The following is a 19337-nucleotide window of genomic DNA, read 5'->3' as shown; positions in this document are numbered from 1 at the left end:
ATTAATACTAAATGCAAAACATCTGGTCCCTTGTTGCTTTGTGTAAACCTGCTGCGCCCAAATAAAATCGCAGAAGCAGAAAGTCTCCTTGAGCATCCTCCCAAACTGAATAAAATCACAACTGATCTGATCTTGCCCTCAACACCACATTCCTGATAAATCTCCAAAACCCCTTCACACCAGGAACCAGTCTACTGAATCTTCTCTGCACTGCCTCCAAGACAGGCATATGCTTCCTTGGATAAGGTGAATAAAACTGTTCGCAATTCCCCAAGTGTGACCTTTCCTAAATCCTATACAGCTCTAGTAAGACTTCCTTAAGTACTTCATTCCCCTTGCAATAAAGGCAAACATTATATTTGTCTGCTTAATTACTTACTGAAACTGTGCTAACTTTCTATCTTTCTTGCATGGAGACATGCAGATCTTGCAGAGCACCAACATTTAATTAACTTTAAATAATGTTCTGTTTTCCCATTTTTCCTTCCAGTGGATAACCACACACTTTGGAATTTAACTTCACATGTTTTACTTCACGATAAATAATGCTTGTATAACGCAGAAAAATATTTAAGGAAATGGATCTTACCTGATTCAACCAAATAATCATAATCATATCCAAGTTCTCTTGTTGAAACAAAGAATTCAATATTTCTGTAAATTGGAATGAAGGGCACCATGTAATAGTCACGGCTGTGGCCTATTGGTGTATTAGCTGCTGGGAAAGTCATCTGAAGTGGCTGGTGTCTCCGTAACCATTGCTCATATATGCTGCAGTTGGCAGGAAAAAAAACTGTTAGAATTCTGATAGCTGAGGCTTATTTGGATTGCAATCACATTCACCTTTTCTTATTTTGGCCCACTTGCTACTATTCAATAAGATGATAGGTTCAAAGCCTGCTCTGGAAATTTGAGTGTGTCTCCTAAATTAAAGTGGCTTTATTGGAGGTGTTACAATTTGGATGAGATGTTAAACTGAGGCCCAGTCATCCATCTTCGAGAATGTTTTAGGAATGAGCCAATTCCTGTCTGTGAAGATGAGCAGGATAGTTCTCTGGTGTTTTGATTCAATGTTACTAAAACAAGTAATCCGCTCATTTATCTCACTGGTAGTTGGAGGACCCTAGACTTACCACATGTAGTTTTGTTTCCATTCTCCCCTTCAGCAGTAACTTCAAATGTATTTCATTACTTTTGAGTAAATTGATACGCTATGTGGATCCAAAAGGCATTAGATGAACAACCTGCTTGTTCTTTAAATAAAATTAAGTAATTTTAAGAGAAAATATATAGTGATATCTTGGCTCATATACTGTATATGGTTTAGTCAGTTGATATGAAACACTTGAATAACTTCAATGGATTTTTTTTAATGTATCCAAGGGATGCAGGCTTCTCAGGCTGAGCCAGCATTTAATTACCCACCTCTGACTCCCTTGTGAAGGTTGTGGTGAGCTGCCTTCTTGAACTGCTGCAGTCCTTGAGGTGTGGGTATACCCACAACACTGTTAAGAGATTTTAACCCAGCAACGTTGAAGGAATGGCGATATATTTCCTAGTCAGGATGGTGTGTGGCTTGGAGGGCAACTTCCAGGTGGTGGTGTTTCCCATGCTTTTGCTGCCTTGTCCTTCTAGCTGGTAGAGCTTGTAGGTTTGGAAAGTGCTGTCTCAGGAGTCTTGATGAGTTGCAGCAGTGCATCCTGTAGATGGTCCTGTAGACGCTGCTACTGTGCACTGGTTGTGGAGTAAGTGAATGGTTGTGGATGGGATGCCTGTCAAGTGGACTGCTATGTCCTGTATGGTGTCAAGTTTCTTGAGTGTTGTTGAAGCTGCACTCATCCAGTCATAGAAATTGTTCCATCACACTCCTGACTTGAGCCTTGTAGATAGGGGCAGGTTTGGGGAGTGAGGAAGTGAGTTACTCACCACAGGATTCCTAGCATCTGACCTGCTCTTGTAGGTAAGAGGTACATGACTACTCAAGTTCAGTTTCTGGTCAATGACAATCCCCAGGATATTGATAGTGGGGGAATTCAGTGATGGTAATGTCATTGAATGTCAGGGAGTGATAGCTGGATTATCTGTTGTTGGATATTATCATTGCCTGGCACTTGTGTGGCATGAATTTTACTTGCCACCTATCAACCCAGGCCTGGATTTCATCCAGGTTTGCTGCATTTGGATGTGGATTGCTTCATTATCTGAGGCATCATGAATGGAGCTGAACATTATGGAATCATTAACGAACATCCCGATTTCTGACCTTACAACTGAAGGAAGGTTATTGATGAAGCAACTGAAGATGGTTGGGCTGAGGACTCTACCTTGAGGAACTCCTGCAGAGATGTCCTGTGGCTGAGATGATTGACCTCCAACCATCACAGTCATCTTCCTTTGTGCCGGGTGTGATTCCAACCAGTTGAGAGTTTTCCTCCTGATTCCATTGCCTCCAGCTTAACCAGGGCTCCTTTATTTAAGTCACAGCATTTATGTTGGCTGGTTCAGTTGAGTTTCTAGTCAATGGTAAACCCCAGAATGTTTATGATGGGAAAGTCAGTGATGATAATGTTAAATCCTGTTGCATGTATTATCTGAGAAATTGTGAATGGAATTGAACATTGTACAATTATAATTGAACATCCCCACCTTTGACCTTAAGATGTAAGGAATATCATCGATGAAGACGCTAGAAAGACTCCTGCAGTGATATCCTGGGACTGGGATGATTGACCTACTACAACCATTTTCCTTTGTGCATGAATCCAATAGCTGACTGTTTCTCTTGCTACTCTCAGGCTTCAGTTTTACCTGAGCACCTTGATGCCACACTCAGATAAATGCTGCCTTGACATCAAGGGTAGTTATGCATGCCTCAATTCTGGAATTTAACTCTTTGGTTCATGTTTGGACCTTAGCTGTGATGAGGTCTGTAGCTGTGTAGTACTGGCAACGTCATGTTATAACTGTACAAGTCACCGGTGAGACCACACCTGAGTACTGTGTGCAGTTCTGGTCGCCCAGCTACAGAAAGGATGTCATTAATCTGGAATAGGGCATAGATAATGGTCTTTTCCCAGAGATGGGGACTCTAAAAATACTTGGCATAGGTTTGAGGTGAAAGGGGAAAAATTTAAAAGGGACCTGAAGGCAAATCTTTTCACACAGAGGGTAGTGGGTATATCGAACGAGCTGCCAGAGGAAGCTGGAGAGGTGAGTACAATTACAACATTTAAAAGACATTTAGACAGGTTCAGAAATAGTAAAGGTTTATTGACTACAGCTCTGCTTTCAATACCATAATCCAAAACAAACTCATCTCCAAACTCCTAGACCTAGGACTCTGCACCCGCCTCTGCAACTGGATCCTTGATTCCCTGAGCAACAGACCACAATCAATAAAGAAAGGCAACAGCACCTCCTCCATGATTACCCTCAACACTGGTGCTTGGCAAGGCTGCGTCCTCAGCCCCTTACTATATTCCCTATATACTCAATAGTGTGTGGCCAGATTCAACTCCAACTCCATTTATAAGTTTGCAGATGACACCGCTGTGGTGGGCCGGAACTCAAGCAACAGCAAGACGGTACAGGAAGGAGATAGAGGGTCGAGTGACATGGTTTCGAAACAACAACCTTTCCCTCAATGTCAACAAAATGAAGGAGCTGATCATTGACTTAGAGTCATAGAGCACTACAGCACAGAAACAGGCCCTTCGGTCCAACCAGTCCATGCCGACCTGATCTTCTGCCTAGTCCCATCTACCTGCAGCCAGACCATATCCCTCAAAACCCCTCCCATCCTTGTACCTATCCTAACCTCTCTTAGATGTTACAATTGAACCCACGTCTACCACTTCCGCTGGCAGCTCGTTCTACACTCACACCACTCTCTGAGTGAAGTATATCCCCCCTCAGATTCCCCTTTTATATTTCACCTTTCACTCTAAACCTGTGTCCTCTAGCTTTAGTCCCACCCAACCTGAGGGGGAAAAGCCTGCATGCATTCACCCTATCTATACCCCTCATAATTTTGTATACTTCTATAAGATCTTCCCTTATTCTCTTGCGCTCCAGGGAATAAAGTCCTAACTTATTCAACCTTTTCCTATAACTCAGGTATTCGAGTCCTGGCAACATCCTTGTAAATTTCCTCTGCGCTCTTTCAAGCTTATTGATATCAGGAAGCAGGGTGGAGTACACACCCCTGTCTGTATCAATGGTGCTGCGGTGGAGATGGTTGAGAGCTTCAAGTCCTTGGGTGTAAATATCACCAATCATTTGTATTGGTCTAGCCACATGAACACTATGGCCAATAAAGCTCATCAATGCCTATACCTCCTCAGAAGGCTAAGGAAATTTGGCATGTCCCTAATGACTCTTACGAATTTTTATGGATGCACGATAGAAAGCATCCTATCCGGATGCATCACAGCTTGGCATGGCAACTGCTCTGCCCAGGGCCGTAAGAAATCGCAGAGAGTTGTGAGCATAGCCCTGTCCATCACACAAACCAGCCTCCCTTCCACTGATTCCATCTACACTTCCCACTACCTCGGGAAAGCAGCCAACATAATGGGGGACCCCTCCCATCCCAGTCATTCCCTTTCCCCTCCCATCAGGCAGAAGATACAAAAGCCCAAGAGCATGAACCACCAGACTCAAGGGCAGCTTATATCTCACAGTTATTAGACTCTTGAAGGATACGCTAAAGGGTAAGCTCTTGAAGTCTGAATTTCCCAATCTACCTCATCATAGCCCTTGCATTTTATTTGTCTACCTGAACTGCACATTCTCTGTAACTGTATCACTACATTCTGCATTCTGTTTTCCTTTGACTACTTCGATGTAATTATGTATGATGTGACCTGTCTGGTTGGCATGCAAAACATAAAGTTTTTCACTGTATCTCAGTACATGTGACAATAATAAACTAATACAAATACCAATACCAAACACAAGCAATTGGGATTAGCTCAGGTAGACTACTTAGTCAGCAAGGACGAGTTGGGCCAAAGGGCCTGTTTCTGTGTTGTATAACTCTATGAAAACCCAAACTGGGCATCAATGAGCAGGTTATTGGTAAGTAAGTACCACTTGATAATATTGTCCATGACACCTTCTCACTTTGCTGATGATCGAATATTGGCTGATTGGGCAGTGATTCATTGGATTGCATTTGTTTTGCTTTTTGTGGATAAGGATTACCTGGTAAATTTTCCACATTTTTGATTAGATGTCATTGTTGTAACTGTTACTGCAACAACTTGGATGGACGTACAGTTATCGAGTCCATAACCACGATCTGCATCTCTCCGTTTCCAGTCACTTCAACTCCCCCTCCCACACGATCACTGATATGTCAGTCCTCGGCCTCCTCAACTGCCAGGAGAATTCCAAGTGCAAACTGGAGGAACAGCACCTCATTTTCCATCTTGGAACCTTGCAGCCTAATGGTATGAATATTGAATTCTCCCACTTTAAGTAATCCCCACACCCCTTCCCCACACACACTCCCCCCTCACCATGCTTCTTCTCTTCTTCCCTTTCCTAGCCTCTCTCTCTTTTTTCTACCCCTTTTTTCCCTCTCTTCTTACCTGCATCTACCTATCACCACCTTGTGCCCACCCCGCCTCCCCTCTTTTGTTCACCTTATCACTGCTCTGCTTTTCCCTCCTATACATTGGTCTTCCCCTTTCAGTCCTGAAGAAGGGTCCCGACCTGAAACGTTGAGCGCCTGCTTTTCTCCACAGATGCTGCCTGGCCTGTTGAGTTCCTCCAGCATCACAGTGTTTTTCATCATACTGTTTTTTATCTAGATTCTAGCGTCTGCAATCCCTTGTTTTTCTGGACATATAGTTAGTTCTGGAGAGCAGGTCATCAGTATTATAGCCAGGATGTTGTGCTTACAGCATCTCGTGTTCATTGTCATTTCTTGATAACATGCTAGCTTTTTATTCCAGAATTTATTTGTATTCATATGTTCCTGGATATATCAGATCGATGAGTGACTAAAAATAATATGCAATATCAATATTTATATAGGTTATATTTTTCTCTAAAATTCTCTTTTCTCTTCTGCAGAGCCTGGTAGATCACTTAACTCCAGCCATGAAAACTGACATGTCATTACCATAACTGAAAATGGGTGAATTGAGTTGGCTGGAAACTGGTTTCTGTAATGGTGGGGAGCTCAGGAGGAAGCCAGGATGGATCATCTACACAGCATTTCTGGCTGGACAGATTGCAAAGGCTTCAGCCTTGTCTTTCTCACTCATGGCCCCGCCATCGCTTACATTGGAGATGTTCCTGGAACTGCTTCTTCATATTAGCTGCTTAAATCTGGCAGGACTGGAGAGCTTTCATCTGATCCATTGGTTCTGAGACTGATTAGCTCTATTACATTTTCTTTTTGCTGTTCAGTCTGCATATAGTTCTGTGTTGCCACATTACCTGAAGGCCACCTCAGCCTGGAGCTGCACCTGGCGTGCCCTGCTGCACTCTGCACTAAGTCAGGATTGATCCTGGCTTGACAACAATAATACAGTAAGTAATATGTCAGGCCATGAGGTTAGTCATGTATTTCTGCTGCTGCTAATGGTGAACAGATGCTCTGTTCTGAGCTGCCAAATCTGTTCTGACTCCAACCCATTTAGCACAATGGCGGTGCCACACAAGAAGACAGAGTGTGTCCTCGGTGAGAAAACACTATTGACAAATATCACACGTTTAGCTACAAATAAAATTCACTGTCCAGCTTTTAACATGGTACCCGGAGGATATCATTATACTATCAGAGAGTATGGAACTATCATTTTGCTATTCTCTTCTACAGCAGCTGCAGTATTGGCGGTTTCCTACTTCAAATGCAGATTAGGTTATTCCAAGGTGTCAGTGGGTCAGCATGAGCATAAAGTGGGTCTCCCTGGTACATCACAAATGTGAGAAGTCTGATTGTAGCTAAATGATAATCGAAAAAAATCTGCAGACAATGGAAATCTGGATCCAACTGCTCTACACAGACATCTGTAGTGCAGTCCAAATCAATGGGTGGGAAACAGACAGCTTCCCCATCAAGTCTGGAGTCAGGCAAGGCTGCCCTCTCTCCCTTGTTCGTGTGCTGTATAGAACCCTTCGCCGAATCCATCAGGAAGGACGAGAGCATCAGAGGGTTGACGTTGCCAGGCAGTGGGGTCACCCAGGTGAAAACTTCCCTGTACATGGACGACGTCACTGTCTTCTGCTCAGACCCAAGGTCAGTTCGTAGATTGATCAGCATCTGCGAGCAGCTTGAGTTGGCATCAGGGGCCAGAGTTAACCGGGCGAAGAGCGAGGCCATGCTCTTCGGCAACTGGCCCAACCAATCCAACATCCCCTTTGCCGTCAGGCCTGACTATCTGAAGGTGCTGAGGATCTGGTTCAGAGGGGCTGAGGCGTGCAACAAAAATTGGCGGGAGCGGATTGGGAAGGTGAAGCAGAAACTGGGACTGTGGGAACGGCGCTCCCTATCGATAACTGGGAAGAACTTGTTCATCAGGTGTGAGGTGCTCTCAGGGCTGCGGTACTTCGCACTGGTGTGGCCTGTTCCTCGCTCCTCCGGCTTGGAAATCACCTGTGCTGTCTTCCAGTTCATCTCGGGATCCAAGATGGAGCGGGTCCGACGGGTCACCATGCACAAGTCCCTGGACAATGGGGTAAAGGTGTCCCCAATGTCGCCCTCACCCTGATGACCACCTTCGTCTGTGGCTGCATCAGGCTGTGCGTGGAACCAAAGTACGTGGGCACCAAGTGTCACTACGTGCCGAGGTTCTACCTGTCCCGGCTGTTGCGAAGGATGGGCCTGGCCCCGTTGCCGCACAATGTCCCAGTCAGCTGGATGTTGCCGCACTACCAGTCCTTCATGGAAAAGTTCTTCCAGACCCACACCTTTGACCACAAGTCCATCAGGCAGTGGTCAACACGTAACATCCTGCAGACTGCAGGAGAAGGACTCAATGGATACTGTGGGGTGGTTCCCTGAGCAGACTGTCCAGACCATCTGGCAGAATGCCTCATCGCCAGAACTCACCAACAAGAACCAAGACCTCGCTTTGCTGGTGGTGAGAGGGGCCCCCCCCAGTCAGATCCTTCCTGCACGGTCGGAACATCAGTCCCGGCACGTGCTGCCCCCGGGAGGACTGCGCTGGGGACGAGATGGTCACCCACCTCTTTGCGGGCTGTGGGTTTGCGAGGAGGGTGTGGCGAAAGATGCAAGGTTCCTTGTCATGATTCATCGTCAGCAGCTGCGTAACAGAGGATTCTCTGATCTACGGGCTGTTCCCAGGGACACACGGAGACGGACATCAACTGCTGCTGGAAGGTCATCAATTCGGTGAAAGACGCCCTTTGGTCTGCCCGAAACTTGTTGGGCTCCCAGCACTGTGAGATGTCCGTAGGGGAATGCTGCCGACTGGCATATTCCAGACTGCAGGAATACGTGCTGAGGGACACACTGAAGCTGGGTGCAGCCAATGCGAGGGCTTGGTGGGGAAGGACAACGGTTTAGGGTTCTTCTGCCACTGGAGAGGGAGGGGCGGGGTCAGGCGAGGAAGCCCCTTAGAGATTGTAAATATGGGATTGGGATATCATCCCAGGGAGCCACACGGGTGGCATTGGTGCTGTGGTTTGTTACAAAACGTAACACTAATGATTGATGATTGACCTGTACACGAATATAAAGGTTTGCACTGTTTTATTATTGTATATAGTTTGTCTTTTATTACGAATAAAGTTTATTTTGTTTAAAAAAGGAGGAAGTTAACTGATTCTCTTTCCATAGATGCTGCCTGACCTGCTGAGTTTTTCCAGCATTTTCTGTTTATATTTAGTGTGACTAAAGGTGATGTTAAACTGGGAGCCATTTTACACACAAAAATGTCAACAGGGTATCCCTGGATAAATTTATATTGGTCATTTCAGATCATTGGAGGAAAATAGACGTAATTGCCTTCATTTGCTTGTTTCTTCTTTGTGTTCAGAATATTGATTCTTTGTTTTCAATTGTCAGGCACAGAAGTCTGTCAAGCTTGTTCACTTGTCACTGCCAAATCTGGGTAATAATCTAGCAATACTGAATCTTTAAGACATTACATTATTGTTCTCTTGTTGATCATCTGGCATTCAGTTCATCCAGTCTGTGTGTTCATGCCAACCTTTGATTACCAACCAGGTATTTCACTAAAGTTGACATTGACCTAAAAGGTGTTGACAATTTCAAAGAGTACAAAAAACTAAAAAGTAACATTGTCCAAATGCTACTGTTTCAATATGACTAAATAACATAATTAAGAGATTTCATGATTTTATTAATGTTTGGGGATCACACTCCAGGATTCAATATATTTTTCTGTTTATGGCTTAACGTGTGATATAAAAATACATGGGGGTATAGCAGGAATTATATATAAAAAATATAAGCGATAGTTTCAGGATGAGATAATTTGGCCCTTTGAGCTGCTCTGCCATACATCAAGATCATTGTTAATCTTCTACTCCAATGCAGTTTTCCTGAACTATCCTCATATCCCTTGATTCCCTTAATATCCAGAAATCTATTGAGCTTTGTCTTGAATGAACTCAATGACAGAACCATCACAGTCCTCTGAGGTAAAAAATTCCATAGACTCACCACTATTTGCATGAATAAATTTCTCCTCATGGCTGCAATATCTCTCAGACTCAATGGATACTATTTTCTTTTTGAAGCAGACTACTGAACCCCTATAAAGCATTGTAAAAAAATCCATAGAAGAAATAACTAAACAATCAGCTAGAAACAAGCAGAAGTAGCAATCTATCATGCACTGTCTGATCTTTGGTGAGAGACTGACAGAGTTTAGATACTGAGAGAGCAGAGGGTGGGCAGTCTCAAACTATCTTATGATAACAGGTCAACCATTTATGACTGAAAGAAGGAGAAATTTCCCCAGTGAACTGTGGATTTTCCTATTTATTTAATAGGTTGGTCATACCTATCCAAGGTTTGATAATCTGATCAATGTGCTATTGATTTTAGAGAGTGTTTTTTCAGTGGAAAATGGTATTTAAAGAAATGTCAATGTTATTCAGCAGGTATATCCTGTGGGGGACATACAAACCAGAAAAATACTTGATAACCATTCCAACATCCTTCTGTGTGTGTGTGTGTGTGCGCGTCACGCCAAATTACATAAGAATTTAAAATGTATGTCAATCTGAAATCTTCTAAGTGCCCTCAGCAAGCTGGAGGGCAGACATTGTGCATGGCCATTACCTTGTAGAAAGGATTGACAGTCATCTTTATGTAAGGATTCAATATGAACTGAGGTCACAATACATCTTTACAGCAATTGCAAAGTCAGTTTAACTGTTGTTATACCATCTAGGGTAGGATCTGCTATCATATTTCATTCTTCATGCATGACTTTTTGTGAAGGATATTATGGATCCCTTTGCAATCTCAAAGCAGCCAAACATGCAACTTGGGCAGTGAAGTACTTCTGAAGTACAAACACTCCAGCCAATTTATTCACAACAGCTTAAAAGAAAAGCTATCACAATATTACATAAAGGTTATAGCACAGAAGGAGACCATTTAGTCCATTTTGGCTTCCTTCTAACTTCAATACCCAACACAATCCCTATAGCCTCATATTTTTGATTTCCTTTAAGTGCTTCTCCAACTCCCTGATGAACACCACTACTGAATCAGACTGCACTATGCTCATTGGCTGTGTTTTAACCACTCACGGTGTAAGAAAGTTTTTCCTTGTATCACTTTTGCTTATTTTACCAATCACTTTCACTCAATATTTTCTGGTTCTTGGTGTTTCCACCAATTGGAACAGTTTCTTTTTAAGGAAAGCAGTAGCTCTAGTATCAAAACATCTCTATAGACAGAAAAACAATCATCCAGGTGTTCTGGGCAAAGGGATCCAAGGATCTCAGTGTCATCCAAAATGCCCTTCCTTCATTTTGAGCAGTCATAGACCAGGGATTCCCATGAGTCATGGAGACAAGAGACCGCAGGTGCTGGAATCTGGAGCAACAAACAATATGCTGGAGGAACTCAGCGGGCCGAGCAACATCTGTGGGAAGAAAGGAGTTGACCATGTTTCAGGTCAAAACCCTGCATTGGGGCAACCTACTCAAGGGTAGGAGCGCAGACAAGGATAGTACTATCGTAGTCTGGCAGACTGACCTCTATCTTGCAGAGGCCAGGTGGCAGCTTGCAGATATCTCTCCATATCTACTCCTGGACCATGACCACCCCAATAAACACCGGGTGACTGTCTCCCCCACTGTCACAGATCTCATCACATCAGGAGATCTCCCCTCCACAGTCTCCAAGCTGATAGTACCCCAACCCAGCACCTAACACTCTCTCTTTCACCCAAGATCCACAAACAGGACTATCCTGGTAGGTCCATTATTCCCGCCTGCTCTTGCCGCACTGAACTTATCTCCACATACCTTGACCCTATCCTGTCTCCCCTTGTCCAGTCCCTTCCCACCTACATCCAGAACACCTCGCATTCCCATGAAGGTTACACCTTTTTAAAGCATTCTTGAACTCTTTCTTTGTCCTGGTGTCTCTTGCTGTGATGGAACCTGGAGCAGAAAGAAGGTTTTGGGAGTTTGATGTTTGCCATGCAAATAACATGGCCTGCCCACTGGTGTGGCTGATCGTAATTAAGGCCTTAATGCTAGGGATATTCACCTGTGAGAGGAAACTCACTTTGATCTGCTTTTCAGTGGATTTGGAGGATTTGTGAAGACAACATTGATAATACTGAACCTCTCCAGTGCTTTGAGGAGCCTGCTGTAGATAATCCATATTTCAGCCATGTGTGGGAGAGTTGGATCACTGCTACCTGGTAGACCATGAGCTTTATTCTGGGTTTGAGGTGCAGATCTTCAGTCTTTTCTTTGGACAGACAGAGGCTATGCTGGACCATTGTAGGTGATGGTGAACTTAAACAATGATCTCTGCCTTTGCTGAGAAGTGGCTCACAGTTTATGGACAATGGTCTACATTTTACTGAGTCTTGACGTGGATTTTCATTGTTTGGATGCTGCACGGGAAGAGAAGGACCTCTGAAGATATTTAGTGTTAAGATGTATTCTCTCGCATGCATCAAAGAACTGATCAACAATGATTTAGAGCTCAGCCTTCAAATGTATGCATTCACAAGCATCATCTGTGTTCAGCAGCTTGATAAATGAGATTGGAGAGATCTTAGTTTTCCACTTGTCAAGTAGGTTAGAACTACTTCCTGGGGAAGCTTGGTGCAGGTGAGGCATCGAGATGATGGTGTGAATGACCGAGAAAAATGCTGGCGTGATGGTACCACCTTGCTTGACACTTGTTGTATCTGAGTTTGAGTCTGTTATAGACCCACTGATTAAGATCAAGGCATGTTTCCCACCAGGCGGCAGATGTATGATAGAAACACATATCTAAAGGCAGCCAAATTTGCAAAGCACACTCCAGAGTCCCTCTTGACTGACGGAGTTTTTGGAGGCTTTTCTGAGGTCAAAGAAGGCCATGCACAGAGGTTATTGCTGCTCCCCACACTTCTCTTGGAGCTATCGCACTGTGAAGATCATATCCATTGTGACTCTTGATGGACAGAATCCAGACTATGATTCAGGGATTAACATCTTGGCCACTCAAAGAAGGGGCTTGAGGATGACCCTTTTCTTGTGGCAGACAATAAGGAGACTGCTCTCTCGTTACCACAGCTGGATTTGTTTCCTTTCTTGAAGATGATCACTAATATGGAATCTCTGAAATCCAGTGTCAAGTTCTCCTCTTGCAAGCTACAGGAAATGAGGCTGTGAATTTTGTCTCTTAAATTCCATTTTGTCAAGTTTTAAAACTTATTCAGTGATCCCATCAGCTCTTGAGGTCTTGATGTTTTTCAATTGATATTTGGCCTTTTCGGTCTGGGATAATGATGGGTCTGGACCAGGTAATGTGCTGCAGGATTATTTGACAGCTGGAATCAAAGTGTCACACCTGAATATTCCACCTGTTACTCATAGTAACTCTATGACCAGCTGATAATCACCCTGTGGTCATGTACCAAACCCAGGGTGGTGCCTAAAGTGCTGTTTTATACTATGGAGAACAGCCTTCAAAGAGGATGAAAGGTGGTGGTAGTGAAGGTGTGGTTGAGCATAAAGATAGGTGGAGCAATGGGAAGGTGAACAACCATAGGCTAAATCATTCCAATTTTTTAATGCAGCTTCAAATGAATTGGAATCAACAAGGAAATGGGAGAAAATGGAGCTTACTGTCAATTACACTCACCTGTCAATAAAAGCATGATGAAGTAAAAAGATTGGGTCATTTGCCGAACCACCGACTCGGGACATCGATCCATTCATGTAAATGTGTAGGGCATTATGCAGGCTGCTCTGTGATACATTAGCTATCCCATCGCCTGGGTTGGCAAAACCTGTTCACAAAGAAGTTACATTGGTTTGAATTGATAATTAAGCCAATTGTACAAATTAACCTTTAACTTGTTAAGGAACAGTAAAATAACATAGAATACTGTATATGCTGGGCCAGACAATAAATGGGTTACAACACAATCTTTTCACGTGAAGCCAGTTGACAAAGGAAGAGGATTCAGGCACCACCCTTTGTGAAGAAATAGTAAAATTATTGCAGAGCAGCATTTGCTCTGTATTTTATCTAATGTATTAGTCCTTATTGTTGGCTAGAAGACCATATTCATATTATGTAACATTACTTTTTCTAGCATTCTCCTTCATTCTCCTTGACGGTTGCTTCCACTTACGTTACCACATACAAAGTGGAATCCTTCAGTGATTCTGTTCATCCAGGATTTGGATGAGGGAAAGGAGTTTGCAAGAAAAGAATAAGAAGGACAACAATATCTGAGCAACTTGATTGTGCTCATCACTACCCTGAGACCCAAAATCCTGGACATATCCTTGGACATGCCAGCAAGGACCACTCTCTGATATTTCCATTTAGCAGGAGAGGATGTCACAAAACTGTGGCATTCACTGAAAGGTGAGTTTAAAGACTTATCTAGACCAGAAATGGTTGTATCCATCAGTGTGAAGCAAAGGGCATTAATGCCACTGGTTTCTTGCAAGCTATAGCAGGGCTTATCTGTCAAATTGCCCAGTCTTCAGTGCAGACATGCAGATGCCAAGTGCTCTATTGCTGTAACTTCATCACTTTCTGAATAGGATATGGAGCGAGCAATGTTCAGTGGCTGTCTCCCACTTCTTGACAGACTAACAAGTTGACAACTATGAAACAACGGTGAATGGCTTCACCATTTCCTTGGAACTTAAGGATCCCCAGGAGGGATTTTCAGGCTGGCTTTTAATGCAAGTATGCCATAGAGTAATGGGAAATGGTTACACAGTGTTCTAAGTGGATTGTGGAACCCTCTTTACAATTTTTCAGACATGAATGAGGGCCAATGTTGTGTAAATGCTTTGTTCTTCAGTGTGGAAGTTCCCAATTTATTTTTGTTTACATCTGCATGTGTGTGCCATGGTTGATTACACTAACGGATTGGAAACCATCCTCAATGTGATTTGTATTTGAAATTTTACTGGAGCACCAAATGACAGCAGCTTCCTTTGAAAAATCTTCTGGAGCAGAATTTATAACTCTTTCGGGAGCAGTGCCACTTTGAACAATTTAAGGTGAGAGGGGAGAGAACCAAAGGGCCCTGAGGGGCAACTTCAGGCAGAAGATGGTGCGTATATGGAATGTGCTTCCACATGGAGGATCTACACTCCATAACTAGCTACACTTCTACCTTAACTGTTCAAGTACAGTCACAGCGTTGATAATGTGGAAAATTGCTTGAGTATGCCTTGTTCATGAAAAGGACAAACTCAATCTGGCTAATTGCTGCCCAATCAGTTTGTTCTCACTCACCAGTAAAGTGACGGAAGGTGACTTGTCAAGCAGCACTAACTCACCAACAGCCTGCTCACTGATGCTCAGTTTGATTTTGCCAGGATCACTCAGATCAATGACTTGGTCCAAATATGTTCAAAAGGACTAAATATTAAGGTTGTGGTAATATTAATTGCCCTTGAAATCAAGGTAGTAATTAACCAAGAGTAGCATCAAGGAGCCTGGGTAAACACTGAAATCAAATAGGCATCAAGGGGAAAGTACTTCAGTCATACCATGCACACAGGAAGATGATTGTGGTTGCTGGAGGTCAATCATGCCACCCCCAAGACATCACTACAGGACATCTTTGGGACAGTGTCTTAGACCCAACAATCATCCCTCACTTCATCAATGACTTCCTTCCATCAGAGATGAGGATGTCCATTGATGATTACACAATGCTCAATTCCATGTGGAGCTTCTCAGCAAATGAAGCAGCACATGCAGTAAGACCGAGACAACATTTGGGGCTGGGCTGAATGGTGACAATAACATTTGCACCATCCATTACTAGACGATGACCTTCTCCAACAAGAGAGTCTAATCACCTACCTCTGACATTTAGTAGCTTTGCCAGCTCTAAACTCCATACTATTAACACCCTGGTGGGTGGGGGGGGGGGGGGGGGGTGGGTCACTACTGACTAGAAACTCAACTGGATTAAGCACATAAAATTGTGACTACAAAAGCAGGTCAGAGGATGGGTATCCTGTGGTGAGTGACAACCCAAGGCTTTTTCATCACCTACAAAACACAAGCCAGGAGTGTGGTGGAAAACTCTCCACTTGCCACTAACAACACTCAAGAAGCTTGGCACCATCGAGCCACTTAATTGGCACCCCATCAACAACCCGAAACGTTCACTCCCTCCGCCACTAGAGCACAGTAACTACAATGTGTACGATCTGTAAATTGCATTGCAGTTATTCACCAAGGCAATAAAAATTCACAAAAATCCAGTTATAATCTTTTGCATTCCTACTAAAACTGTACAATAACAAACTGTAAAATATTTGCAGATTTTACATCTATACACTCTGCATCCTACCTCAAGAACATGGGTTAAAATAAAAAAAATCTGCTTTCCATTTTTAAAACATCAGTTCTACAATATTGACAATAATCAATTGACTTGAAAAGGAAACAAAAAATCTGCAATGGAAGTACCCATTCTGTGATGTATGATTATATAATTTTATGTCATGGATGTTTGAACATTTGCTGCAATTTAGGTAGGAAGTTTTTTGCAAAAATAGTAGCCATCCCGGCCAGGTGTAAAATCTATCCAAATCTTTCAGTATGAAACCTGCTCTTCCTGTTATTTTTCTGGACTTTTTGGTGCATAGATCTACCATACTTCTGAGATTCTTTGCACAAATTGATGCACTTCATAAGGTCTTAAGCAAATTAACTTTATCCAGGCATGTCAAATTCATTTTGATAATCTATGTCACAGAATAGATAATCCAACTAAAGCATACAGAAACTAAAATACAAAACATAAAATGAAAACCTTCCAACGTATTCCGGAAGCTGTAATTGGCGAACTTATTAAAGGGCGGAGTTTCATATTCAGCCAGACTTAAACAAAATTCCACTTCCAATGAGCTTGGAAGCTTTGGCGTCCGACTGCGATCCTGGTTCCCTGGATTTCGCTGAATGGGTCCTTCAGGAGAGCCATCACATAGAACTCCACGGCGATTATAATCATCTGGTCTGGTGCAAATCACCTGTGTCAAAAAGTTAAAATATTTAATATTATATAGTAAGAAAAACTATATTAAGAACAAGAAATGGATATTTTTACTTTTTTAAACTCAATTCCATGAATTTGCAATAGCATTAGAGAATTTACGTATAATGTAGTATGTTGGAAATGCCTTGAACTATGTCACAGATGTGTATATTGCTAAAGAAATATTCAACTTCCAGGAGATTCCAGGACTCTGTGGCTTACTATGTTGTCAGGAAGGTGGATTACATATTCCTCTCAATGCTTCTATGTCTATGATCTCTAGGATCCTTAATGAGAATGACAAAATGCCAGCCTTTTGCTGTTGGCCGTGATTTGGTGTTTGTCAGACCTGCAACTTTCTACTTCTTCTAAAGGCAAATACTTGATGATGAATAGTCATGAATACTTGTTAATAAGAGCAAGGAGCAGGTTATAACTAATCTATACCTTGTCTAAAAAAAAGACTGAAATGAGAATTTGAACTCACTAATTTTCATGGTATGCATGTGCATCACAGATGAACCAATTTCCATGACATCCATTATCTCCTACAGTATTGCTCATGGGGGCTCTGAGTTTGTGTTTGTGATCTTCAACATGGTCTTACTGAGAGTGAGAAACCAGGGTGCAATGAAGAAGTTCGTAGCAAAGACCACAGTGGGAAGTGGTAGCACTGCTGGAGAGTGTTGCAGTAAGGATTGTGGATGCCAATGTGAGAGAGGTTGAGGAGCAGAGCAAAGGTTTAGGAGAGGCAAGGAATTGAGCACCAGAGGTGATCTAGAAAGATTAGTCTGAAGCATAATTTTATATCCACACTCAAATCACAAGATCTCAAGAGTACTATGTATTTAATCATTTAAGGGATGTAGTGAATGGAAAAGGTTTGAACTCCAGAGAATATTATATTTCCTGAATGTGATTTGTAACTCATAAAACTGTACATGAGAGAATTCCTTTTTATCAATGAACAACCAGAAAATCCGAGTGTGCCTTCAAAACGACATAACCTATTTGGTATTGGTATTGGTTTATTATTGCCACTTGTACTGAGGTACAGTGAAAAGCTTGTCTTACAAACCGATCATATAGGTCAATTCATTACACAGTGCAGTTACATTGAGTCAGTACAAAGTGCATTGATGTAGTACAGGTAAAAACAATAACAGCACAGAGTAAAGTGTCACAGATACAGAGAAAGTGCAGTGCAATAAGGTGCAAGGTCACAACAAGGTAGATAGTGAGGTCATGGTCCATCTCATCGTATAAGGGAACAGTGGGGTAGAAGCTGTCCTTAAGTCTGGTGGTACGTGTCCTCAGGCTCCTGTATCTTCTACCTGATGTAAGAGGAGAGAAGCGAGAATGTCCTGGGTGGGTGGGGTCTATTTATGAATGAAAATAAGGCTATCAATTTTAAGTGTCATCTTCCACAGCCTTTACAGCCTAAATGCATTCTGGAAATTGTGGTTAATAACACTGATCCATGCATTTGCCCCAGCAGATATTATGGTTCAAAATGTGACATTAATAGATTTTGGAACTTGATCTCCTCGATTCAAGGGTCTGACAAAAAGTACCACTAACTGGTAAAAGATTTTCATCAGCATAGTCCACCAACTTAAGGTCATAAATGCACCCACACACATATAGATTTAATTACCTGATTCTGAATTATTTTCCAGTCTGATTTCTTAGTTGAGAATATTTTTATATATTTGTCTCCTAACTCACAAAAATGCAGCTAAAATGACTTTCCAAAGTAATATTTTGAGTGCATTAATTGTTTTTTAAAAGTGGTAGCTGTTTTGTTGGTTGGGTTTTCTGTTTAATTGGTACATTTTGGACCTATCCATAATAATTTCTTCTATGAAAATGTTATGCCTGAAGCGGAGTGGAACTATGTTGTACAGTCATAGCTGCATGCCACAGAGTCACTCTATATCTAACATTTATTGATCTACCATCAACATCTGCCATATTTTTGTCACATTTAGAAAGCCTTTCACACAACACATATTAATTGACAATCAAAAAACATTTCTTAAACTTCTCACTAAATTATTTCCAAATCCTATTAGCAACTGACATTCCCAACAGTATGTCCCCTCCTAGGCACATCTTCTACACACCCCCACCCCTATACACCTCACCAAGATCCAACAAAAATCCAATAATCAACACAAACCTTAACAATAAAAACAGAAAAAAACTGGGAGTTTTCATGAGAATAGGCAGCAGCTGTGGAGAGAAAATTTTCAAGGCCAGTCACCCTCAATTAGTACATGAGATTATAAATGTGAAGCATTTACTCCATTTCTCTTTTCAGAGATGCTGCTGAGTAGTGCCAACAGTTTCTGTTTGGACTCAATTTAATTCAAGTCCGTAGAAATGTAGGGCAGATTGGTTCAGTGATTTTGCTACCCTGCCACTTTTTATCCAAGTCATGAAGTTGAAAATATACACACAAAATGCTGGAGGAACTCAGCAGGTCAGGCAGCATCTATGGAGGGAAATAAACAGTCGATGTTTCGGGATGAGACCCTTCATCAGGACTGGACAAGCTGAAGATTACTCCCAAAGTGAGAAATGCTGAAATTTAGAACATGTATTTGATATTTCCTCCCACAC

The 19337-nt window shown here is 42.4% G+C and overlaps 1 protein-coding gene across 1 annotated transcript in view; it reads right to left on the bottom strand.

The window, feature by feature from the left end:
- tyr (tyrosinase) overlaps positions 1–19337 on the bottom strand; it is a 34744-nt gene that overhangs the window by 3441 nt on the left and 11966 nt on the right. Inside the window, exons 2-4 of the mRNA XM_052026071.1 lie at positions 16491–16707; positions 13331–13478; positions 590–771 (exon numbers count right to left, since the gene is read on the bottom strand). Coding sequence (XP_051882031.1) covers positions 590–771; positions 13331–13478; positions 16491–16707 — 547 coding nt within the window. The remainder of the gene's footprint in view (positions 1–589; positions 772–13330; positions 13479–16490; positions 16708–19337) is intronic.

Source organism: Pristis pectinata, chromosome 11 (genome assembly GCF_009764475.1).
Source record: "Pristis pectinata isolate sPriPec2 chromosome 11, sPriPec2.1.pri, whole genome shotgun sequence".
NCBI classification, from domain to species: Eukaryota; Metazoa; Chordata; class Chondrichthyes; order Rhinopristiformes; family Pristidae; genus Pristis; species Pristis pectinata.
This window is presented reverse-complemented; position numbering and strand designations above follow the sequence as displayed.